Genomic DNA, 10,980 nt, shown 5'->3' on the forward strand with positions numbered 1-10,980 from the left:
TTCAGAGTCTATCAATGTTGCTAGAAATAGTAACTTCTCTTTTAGCATATAAGCTCTGATTTTTTTAGTGCTTCAACGTTCCTTGTTCAATGACTTGGTTGTTATTTCTGTATTTACATTATACTGCACAGACACCAGCAAATCAAATATAAGCAAAGAAAACTCTGCTTGCAATGTAACCTACTCTGCAAATTAACATTGCATTGAATGAAATGGATTCATTTCACTATTTTATTTCTTCAAAAATAGGTTGACAAGGGCTAGGTTGAGTTTTCAAAACTTACAACCCACACAGACTCTTGTAAACATTTTATATTTTCTTTGCAAAGTATCTATTATAAATTATTGTAAACAGTGATTTCCTGAAAGAAATTAATGTAAACTCAAAAAGAAATGGATATAAGTGAACTATCATTCCCTTCTTCATCCAACCTGCCCGGTCCCTTGGTGACATCTGTCTGCACAGCTCTAATTATGAGAAGTCATGTGCCGGGATAAATGATGGCGTTCTCGGAAGTACTCATGGCAAATGGGACATGTCAGCTTCTCCTCTCGTCTCCTCTTGCACTGGGATTCAGTTGAGGAGTATTCTTTTTTGTGATGTGACCGCATGTGGAAGACTAAATCAGATGTCATGCGAAAGGAGAGGTTGCATTTGGCACACCAGTTCTGGGCAGCCACTCCAAAGGATGTGAAGGTGGGGGGAAGAAGAGTCAAGGAAGAGGAGGAGGAGGAAGTGGTGGTTGCATTTTGTAACTGTCCTCCTGCTTGTTTGGGCCACGGTTCTGAGGTATATGGGAAAACATTGCTCCGAGTGATGCTTGTCTGCAGCATCTGAGCATTACACAAATCACTGACAAAGAACTTGGAATTGAGAAGAGTGCTGCAGCACATGATGTCTGCGGTGGCAATGAAGCCAGACAGCTCCCCCAGGCTCTTTGCTGACTCACTCATGGGATGAGAAGAATTTATGGCAGCTCTTTCTGTTACACACTTACTGGGTTTGCTGAAAGCACTCTTCTGTTCTCCCCGAGCTCTGGTGGGCCAAACAAAGGAGAATGCACTACCAGAGGAGTTCAGCAACACTTCCTTTGATACCTGCTCTTTACCAAGTGGGACTGTGCCATCCTCCTGTTCTGGCTCCTGCAGTCTCTCATTCCTCAGCTTCTCTTTCATCCTCCTGACCTCAGTGAAAGCGCTCTGCTTCTGCTCTAAAGCATCCTTCCTAGCTGACTGCCTCCCTGAACTAAGCTTCCAGACAGAACCAGCCAATGTATGCTCTCCCATAACCTCCTCCTTGCCCCCACAGTTACGTTCCTCAGTCAAATTATTAGTTTTCTCCAACAACACTGTTTTCCTGCTCCTGTTGTTCTCAGGATCTTCAGATTTTGCTCTCTTCTCTCCAATGAGACCATTTGCATCATCTTTACAAGCTGCCATTTTGACTTCTAGGTCCCTTGCCAGACTGTGGAAATTTGTGGTCTGCTCAGCTAGGTTGTTCTTTTCAGTTTTTGGGTTCTGGAAGTTTCTCCACAGCAGAGCACTCTTCTCTGGGACACAGAGGAAGCGGACATGGGACAGATAGGAGTGCTCACATTTAAAGACTCGGTCACATTCTTGGCATCTCAACTCTGCAGAAACAGACAACAAATGATGAGTTTTGCAAAGGTGCACTCATGGATGGATGCAGATCCCAATCTTGTTATTGACACAAACAAAAAAAACCAGAAACACACAAGGTTACACATGGTAAAGCTAATGCCAGTGCAGAATCAGGTCCCTTCCTCCTTTGCAAAATGGTTCACTCTTATTTGCTTCCATGCTTCTGGGCTACTGGCAGAAATTATTTCATTTAGACTCTCAAGCCTAGATTTTATTACATAAAATGTAATTTTATGCAATAAATGTACATAAAATGGCCAGCACACCATGATCTAGATAAAACCATTTAGACTTTATAATGATTTGAAGTCTAAACCCAGATTTGGGTCTCCATTTCTTAATGAAGTCACTGGCTTTAATTCGGCATGAATGTTAAATGCTATATATCCAAGCAATAATGAGTTTTAGAGCTGGATTCAAAGATTTTTACATAAGCCTCTATTTTTAGGATACTCCGGAAGTTTAATACTGTTCAAAAATCTGATCTTAATGCCTGAAGCCCTCACTCATGCTCACTTGGCAAGCTGTTATATGCCTTAAGGCACAGATGTCTGTGGCACGGAAAATTATGTTCAAAGTGAAACAATGCCAGTGATGGGTAGGAGGAATGAGGAACAGTTTCTTTCTGGCCTTCAGACCTACTGCATCTCTGGCTCCTTGCAATGATTGATTGCCCATGAAGAGATGATACATAATTCAGCAACCAACACCAACATGGCACATCTTAACCTTTGTGAACGATATCCATGCTATATGATTCCACAACAGTGGTTTTAAAATGCAAGGGATGACAGACAGCACCTGAGGCCTGGGATACATAGGAAAGTTCATAAATTGGTTGGGTGGAAATATAGATTCCTAATCTGGAGCTCAGCACAGCTTAGATCACTTTACAAATTACAGAAGCTGGACTTTTTTTAAAAAAATAAGGCTAGTGAAATGGGTGCAATATTATAGCTGCGAGATTGAAGTCTTGAGTCTAGATAGTGTTTCCTGTGCAAGGAAAACTTTTCCCTGGTAAATCCAAAGGGCTGGCAGTATGAGTCTACACAGAAACTAACAGAATACACTGAAACCAGCTGGAATGATTTAGTCAGTTCCTGCTACGAATGTGCCTATATTAATTTAATATTTACAGACAAATTACCATATAAACTTGCTAACTCATATCTCTATCAACCAACACCTTTACTAACTAATCTATATAAGCTTTGTTTAAACCAGCTAAAGGGAATATAAAAAGAGCTTTGTTCCAGTCTAACTAGATAATATTTGGAGCAAATGACAGCTGGAGTCAGACTTGGCATGGACCTGACTGACCCGCTTAGTGTCTCTGTAATCTGGATTTTTAGTTTTGTAACAACTTCCAGGTCAATTTCTTTTTGAGCAATGAACTTCCAGCAACATCTCAGAAATGAAAGCTTGCCCTTTTCGTCATTTCCACTGTGTCACACACTCAATAGGCACTCTGTGCTGCATGCAGTACTGTTAAGTTTGTTGTGCATTTTTAAAGCCCTGCTCATTTACAAGATTAAAGCTGAACACTAATCTATACCTGATTTCTCAATCAGGCTAAAAAAGGCCGATTTCCTGTTGATAATTTAGACTTCCAGGATTCCAAGTTATACAAGTGCATAGATTTCCACTGCATAGCTCAAAAATTTCAGCATGAATCCCCAGTGCACCATCCTCTGCTAGAAAGTAGCAATGAGAATGGCATTAAAAACTGCAAATTTGTTCTTGCTCTGTCTCTCCAGCTCAAACCCCAAAGCAGAAGGTCTTTTCGCGTAGCTGACCAGCTAAGGATTTAGACAGGCTTTGTACTAGATGACAACCCCATACTAAAGCAGATGCAGACTCTCACTTCTGTCCTCAGTGACCTCTGCAGTCAGCAACTTGGTACTTACCACTCTGGGGACTCTGAGCTTTTATCTCATTGAAACCCAAGAGGCTGGAAAGCTCCTCATCATACCAGACAAGCAGTTCCTCATTTTTGTTGATTTTCCTGGTAGAACGATAATATAACTGACTGTTTTCTAAGTAAGCTTCCAAGTTCTGCTCCTTGCTATTGGCAGCTGCTTGTACAAGTCTCATCCAAGGCAGACCTGTGGGACTGTGCACAGATGTAACATCTACCTGTAAGACAGGACACAAAGAAGGGAAGTTACAGCTCTTGAGTCCCACAGCAAGATTTTCATCCAATTCAAGAACAAAGCCTGTTTTCTGCCTCACACTGAGCAAATATGACAAAGCTTGAACCCAACACATCCGCCAGTGTCACCAAAACCAAAGGCATCATAGGGAGAAAGCTGCCCCAGTGGGAGGGCTGAGAGCTCTGGGAACACAGCTGCAGGGCAAGGAGAAGGAGACATCAATGCTCAGGTGTAACCTCCCAGGCCTGGTATATTGGCTCTAGTCCTGTCCTGTGCACACTGACCCATGGGACTGTGCCAGGTGGGGATCACAGAGGAACAGGATGTGTGATCCTCTCTAAGAAAGGACCTCAATCCCATGGGGAAACAGGATATGAGTCAGGAATTGTGCAAGTGTTGTCAGCTGGGGGGGTGAGGGACGTGCAGATCCCTGGATCAGTGCAGTGTGAAACTGGGAATGAATATACACTCAGGACAGTGGAGTTTTTCACTGACATAACAGGATATGGATCAGGAAATGTAAAAAAAAACATAGTTATTTGATTAAGTACCCAAAGTAGGCATCTGCATATCTGTTTGGCTAGATTACACAAAATACAGATTTTAATAAGTACAACTAGGAAGCACTTACATGATCTCTTTACTTTATCAGAAATAAAATTATATATTCCTGTTTTAACCTTTGCTAGATTAATTAAATTCAATTAAGGTATCTAAAGAGATAAACCTCATCAGGTCAATTTTTTTTTTTGTTAAATAACTTCTGAGAGTTGCAAGGGGTTGATCTACTTTCAATTTGTGTGCATTCAGAAATACCAAACAAATTAAGATAAAAAACATTTCTCAGGTCGTAAGGTCAGGAACTAAAAAGTTAAAAAAATATTAAGTTTATTGCTTAAGTTAAATTTCTTTCTGTGTGTATATTACAGCACAGTCCTAAATCACATATAATCTTTACTCCACTCCCAAGTCATTTAGTCACAGGTTGACCATGAAATAATATAAGTACAAAACATTTGGCTTTATCTTCCTCATTCAGTGTGTGACTCCAATCTTAGTTACTTTATTACACTGAATAGGGAATGAATTATTTCTTTAGTGTTTTTTTCTTGGTGTTTACCGCAGCAGATCTGTGCCCTCTGCAACGTTTGAAAGACGGGGAAGATTTTAGTAGCTTGAAGGCAGAAACACAGGGCGATCAAGGGCAACATTTACATGCATAAAAAGCCTCAAATAATTTTTGAAGCACTAAGTCATTGTTTAGAAAGGAAGAATTTTGAAAATGAAAAATTTCTAATGACAAGTATGATCTAAATTTCACCCCAAGCAATGTATAGCTCTTTGTTTTCCACTAATTGCAGGGCAGCCATTCATTGGTGTTTGGTACCAGAAACAGTATTTTGGCTAATTATTTCTCTGGTTTTAACTGACTATTACCTACCATGAAAAGTTTGATGACATTAGTAGCTTGGATACAAGAATGAAACATTAAGAGACCATTAGGATAAGAGTTAATTAGTGTAAGAGAGAAAATAAATTAGCATGCCCTGTAACTGCTTCTCTCTAAATGCCATGGTAATTAACAATGATTGAGAAATACAAGTGTCTGACAGCGACACAAGAACACCCACCCACACAGAGTGGCTGTAACTAATAGCTATGACAGAGGCTGTCATATTTTAGTTGCTGTGTTTCAGAAATTCCAAGCAGCCACCCAGTGCTCTAAGCAAAGTCAAAGGGAGCACAGCTCCTCCAGGAACCAGGACTCCAGGGAAAGAGCTCAGTGAGCTTAAAGTAGGGGAGGAGAAGTACCAGACATAAGATCTGGGTGCTGCCAACTAGAAGCATGAACCAGCTTTAGTTTTTCCATGTGTTTAGAGACACTATAAATGCAACAAAGGCACCCTCTTCTGGAGATGTCAACCCCTCGGATGGATCCTTGTCACCCATTTATGAGGTAAGGGCTTCACAGCCCAACATCTCACTCATAGCTGGGCTATGGAGGCAACACGGCTCCCTTGGGAGATGCTGGAGGAGAAGAGAGAAAAAAGGACTTTTCCTTGAAACCCAAAAGAAGCTGTAAGAGGCAGAGGAACTGAGCTGGAAGGAACTACCTGTGCCAATGGCTGCCAAGGCATCTTCTTTGCCCAAGCGTACAAACTGGGCCAAGGAGCTCAAATTAAGGTCTTCAAGAAAATGAGGAAAAAAAGTGGAGTCCCCCTTTGGTGTAAGAAAAAAAGCCCAAGATGATGAAACCGTTCTTAGAAATAATATTCCCCAAGGTCTTGCAGGAGTGCTGATGAGCTACAATGAACAGAAACCTCAGTTGCAACAAATCCACCTTACTAAATTATTCCTACATGTATTCTGTTTGTACTATAACCATATAGCAAAACCCAGTTCTTGTTTTGTACTTCAGTGCCATGATGAAAACATAGTATCATGATTGAATTTTTAATTACTACACACAGAGTTAGGAGCTTAATGGTACTTCCTGATTTCTGGAAGGTTTACTTTTAATTATGAGTAGTTAACAGGATATGGGACTACTGATTGCATCTGAAGCAGCTAATTGCACAAAATTTCATGTATTTACTGCCAAAAGACAGAGATCTGAGCCAACTCAGGCATCCAATTTCATTGCTGCATAGCAATTACTTAGCTCAAGTGTAGAAAAACACCAAGGCCATCCCTCTGGAGGGCTCTTCCAATGTAGAAAACCTTTGAGGCTCTCTCTACAGTAATTCAAAACTCCCAGGAGAAATACAGAAATATTCCAAAAATAAAGCCTCATTTCAGGACAGGTCTCTCTCCAAAGAGTTTGTCGGTCTCCTGGAGTACTAATAACACTGTCCAGGAAAGCAAACTTGTGCCAGAGACTCAAAATAGTCAGATAAACCCAAAGCCTCTTCTTCTCTTTTTTAATATGCTTAAAGCAGAAGTGTAGAACAGGTATCTCTGAACAACTGTATCTTCCATATCACACATACGCCCTGGGGTTTCTCTGCTCCAGAGCACAGAAATCTTAGGCAAACCTGGATCTCTCCCAGATCCATCCATGCCACAGAATATGGGAAATTGGCTTTCCTCACATTGTAAAACACCTCCCTGTCTTTATCTACACCAATGGTGACTGAAAGGCACTCCAAGACCCAGAAAGGTAGGGTAAGAGGTTAGCGTAAGAAATATGCATTGCTCAAATTAAAATGTTACAACAGATAGTGACAGTGGAACACAAACATCTGGGGAACTAGAGCTGGAGAGTTAACAGGCCATCACAATCCTGGGGTTTCTGCCTTCCCTACAGTGTTGGGAAAGTGTAGCTGTAACACAGACATACATATCTAAGGGAACTTTAGGAGGTCCACGTACTAATAGCAATTAAGTTGTGGCTGCCTGAAGATTGTGTGGACTAGCTGCCTAACTGCCATGTGGTTTCACTTTTAAGGATAATGAAGCACACTGGGTTAGCAGTTGCTCAGATCTGTAAATAAATGCTGTGAATGTACCACCTGCATCAATCAGTGCAATGCCACAGTCTTCCCCCTCTGTTCTCACACAGCTGTCACACCTCCTGATAAACCTCCGTTGTAAGGACAAAACCTGAACTAGAGGTTACTAAACTATGTGTTCCTCTTTCCTCCTATTCCACATCAGATCTGAAGCAGGTCATCAGTCATCAGCATAGAAGTGGGACTTTGCATTCTTCCTGCAAAGGAAACAGTTTTCATTAGGTGTCGCTGTCGAGCAGCTAGCAGAGTAATGAATGCATCGGGTCTCAGTGGCAAGAAGGAATGACCTTTATTGTTTTGATTTCATCACATTTATAGAGTTCTCAAAAGTCACCCAGATTGGTCAGTCAGAAGCCTTCCCCCAGGCCTGATTGGCCAGGCCTGCACTGTCCAAGTTCTGGGACACTGTTCCAAAACATCCAAACTTTATCTTTATTTACAAAAACACAAGAAAGCTTCCCATGGGAAAAACTGTGCTAGCCACAATTAGGTCCTTCCAGTCTACAGCTCATATATCAGAAATGCACTGGCTACTTCTCTTTGAAGGCGCTGCTACTTTTGCTGAACAAAACAAAAACTCACCCCTAGCACAGCTGCCTTCTCAGGGATGCTGTAACTCTTTTTAATATGTATAACATTAAACACTTTTTTCTCATACCTTAAATACATAGTGGATGTTCCGTCTATCAGAACACTTGAGAGCAATGAAAGCTACAGTGTCCAGCAGAGTGTTCTGGAGCATGCATGGTCCAAAAACAACTTCTTCAGGGATGTCTTGTGTGGTATGAACAGTAGCCAGTATGTCTGGAAAATGGTGATGCAGAAGCTTGTTGTCACTTGTCCAAAGAAATTTAGGCAAAGATGTAAGTTCCATTATAAACCTGTAAAAAACACAAGAAATCACACTTGGCATAGAGATGGAAGTGGAAGGTGGCATCACTAGCTGAAGTACAAAACCTTCCAGAAGCTGTAGGTGAACTGTAAGAGTATGTCAGGACATTGTTGCTTACAGAGTTTTCAGCTTTATTAACATCCAGTTCAGAAAGAGAAAGGTTACTTTGCACTAAACCAAAATCTTAGGTTTGTAAACAAGTGAATTACTCTTCCTGGAATAGACAGATAGACCAAGACTTAACTGCTACTCTCTACAGATAGGAATAAGAAGCTTTGGGAAAAATACGCAAAATTTTCAGTGAGTAGAACTCAGCATATCCTTGTTAAGCATGATATCAGATATCCTTCTTATTTATTATTAATAGTTTGTGGAAGTGTAAATAAAGGTAGAGAAAGAGAACAGCAACCAAGAAAACCAAGACTTTTTGAAATAAATTTTGAATAAGCTGTGCTTTTTTCACTTGAGTGCAACACCAGTCTAGCTTCTGGTCAGCTGCTACAAAACCAGGAATAACCTGAGTGCTGAGTCTACCCACCCAGAATGAACAAAGTTTGTGGATATTCCTGAAAAGAATTCTTTTCATCCTGCCTCAAAATGTTATCAGCTGTTGTTGAGAAAATCAAATCAGATTATGGTTCTTTGCATAGTGATACTCTTAGCACAATGTTAGTAGAGATTGCTGTCTTTAGAGGATTAATTTTCCTGCCCTGAATGAAGAATAATATATTTGTCATTGCAGAGGCAAATTCTGCAACATGAGCCACAATCTGAGAACTCGGTATGCAGCAAGAAGACAGGCTTGAGTTGTTTGTCATTCTAAGCCTCTCTGGGTTTCTAATAAAGATATTGCCATCTCCAACTCCCAGCTGGAGGTCATGGAAAACCCCTCATTTACGCCATCAAGAGCTGGATCAGGTCCATTAGGCAGAGAAAATTAAAGAGAACAGCAACAAGCCCTGAAGAGGCCTTAGCCTAATAAATCCTGAGATAGAAGGGCTGAAGATCTAGTCTAATCTTTCTCACTCTCTGACAACAGAATTGATTTGTTACTCACTGACTCATGACTTAAACTGAAGTGGTATTAAGAGCTCATGAGAGTTGTACTGATTTAACTAAATCAATTTCTAAATCAGTGTAGTTAATTCAGTATAATTTGTTCCTTGTAGGCAAGGTCTATGAGCCTACCCTAAAAATATTAAAATACATGGTCATACATTCAGTATGTAGTAAACATCAGAAGGATGAAGGCATAAACCAGACAATTAAGGCAAAGTGGGATAACATACCTCCTCTATCCCACCTGAAGCATCCCTCAAACTCAGTATGACATTACAGTTTGCTTGCTTCTAAGTGACTTGTTAATTTAATCTGTGATCAGACAAAAAAATCTGCCAAACCTACAGGTGTAAGTGACAAACTCTCGAAGTGCCAGCCTGGCAGCTGTGGAAGCACAGAACTCAACTCCTTCATGGAAGGGTCACTTTTGTGAAAAGTTGTGAAAAGCATGCACTGTGATTACACAGCCGATGGGACTGTTAGGTCAGCCTTGCACCAAAAGGCTTGGGCACTGGGAAGATCCATCTTTTCCAATCATTTGGCGAATGCACCATCTAGTGTCACATCTCAGCATAACACTGTCCCACGACAGGGCAAAGCAGGACATCCGCCAGTCCCTGCTGCCGATGTGTTTTATCACCACAGCTCCTGAGCACCCTGTCAGGCAGGAATCGTTTCTCTCAGGAGGGGGTCATTCTCTCTGCCACTCTCTGCTCAGACAGGTTAGCTGCCTCTACAGGTACTGGGCTTGATAGGGTCTGATCAGGGTTATATCATGTAGGGAGAGGAATTTAAATCTGCGGTGTTGACTTTTTACAGTGCTGGCTGAAGATGTGCTGCTGGTATTTAGAGGGGAGAGTGGGGATACTCTGCAGCCAAGGAAGTCACCAAACAGTGCAAAAAAGCTGTCCCCTCTGCAGCCACAAGATTTCATCTTCTGTTACTGAGGCAAGTTCATCAGCTGAGGTATAACAGTGAGCAAACATGAATGTACAGCTTTCAAAAACAAACTGCTACCTCTGCAAAGTGATGCACTGCATCCTGTGAGTTTTCCAACCTGCCCTTGCTCAGGGCTCTCCATTTCAAAGTGTAGGGCAGGACTGGAACAAGTCCTCCCTTCTGCAAAGGTGAGGGGTGGTAGGGGGTTCTCTGGTAGCTGCCACCCTCACCATGGAGAACTAAAATACTGACTTTGTCAGAACTAAAGAATGAAGCTTGAGACATGACTTGAGAGAAGAGAAAAAGTTCAACTTATTTACTTTCTGAACTTTCTGGTGGAGCAAAGGAAATAAAACAGATGGGCTGAAGGGAGGTAAAAGGACCATGGACAACAGGAGTAAGAGATGAAGAGGAGAGAAGTATCTACAAAAGCTTCACAGGCATCACTGTAATATTATGGCTGGATTGTGCAACTCAGCAGCTGCAGCATAAAAGAGGTAATGCATTTTTACATTGCAGACTTTTTGAAATTACTTCTCAAAATTACTTTCCAATGGCTGTTACTGTTAAAGAAACTTATCAGGCTGTGCGGCACTTTTAAAGAAAGTTTACTAACATAGATTTTATCTTTGTCCTGTGACCCTGAGGATGGTGGTGTCTGGAAAATGCACAGAGAGGTGCCTTTTCAGCAAAGCTCAGCAAAGTTCAGCAGTATCCCAAGCCTAAACCCACATAGTGCTTTTCTCCCAGTAAGTCCAGTCAA

At 41.3% G+C, this 10,980-nt stretch overlaps 1 protein-coding gene across 1 annotated transcript; it reads right to left on the minus strand.

Annotated features, from left to right (window-relative positions):
- Positions 1–8,334, minus strand: ZNF488 (zinc finger protein 488). The gene is made up of 3 exons (XM_085064518.1): positions 7,986–8,334; positions 3,570–3,798; positions 1–1,631 (listed from the first exon to the last, which is right to left on the minus strand). The coding sequence occupies exons 1-3, from the start codon at positions 8,262–8,264 to the stop codon at positions 469–471; spliced, it is 1,671 nt and encodes a 556-aa protein (XP_084920644.1). The 5' UTR covers positions 8,265–8,334; the 3' UTR covers positions 1–468.
- Positions 8,335–10,980: the final 2,646 nt, after the last annotated feature.

This window comes from Lichenostomus cassidix, chromosome 6, assembly GCF_008360975.1.
Source record: "Lichenostomus cassidix isolate B80296 chromosome 6, HeHo_3.0, whole genome shotgun sequence".
Lineage (NCBI taxonomy): Eukaryota > Metazoa > Chordata > Aves > Passeriformes > Meliphagidae > Lichenostomus > Lichenostomus cassidix.

What these genes read in the sequence shown, in the direction of transcription:
- ZNF488 (XM_085064518.1), bottom strand. Translation starts at nt 8,264, where the DNA reads ATGCCACCTTCCACTTCCATCTCTATGCCAAGTGTGATTTCTTGTGTT. An exon ending in ACATCCACTATGTATTTAAG is followed by an intron (nt 3,799 to 7,985) that starts GTATGAGAAAAA and finishes CCTGTCTTACAG; the next exon opens with GTAGATGTTACATCTGTGCA. An exon ending in AGCTCAGAGTCCCCAGAGTG is followed by an intron (nt 1,632 to 3,569) that starts GTAAGTACCAAG and finishes CTGTTTCTGCAG; the next exon opens with AGTTGAGATGCCAAGAATGT.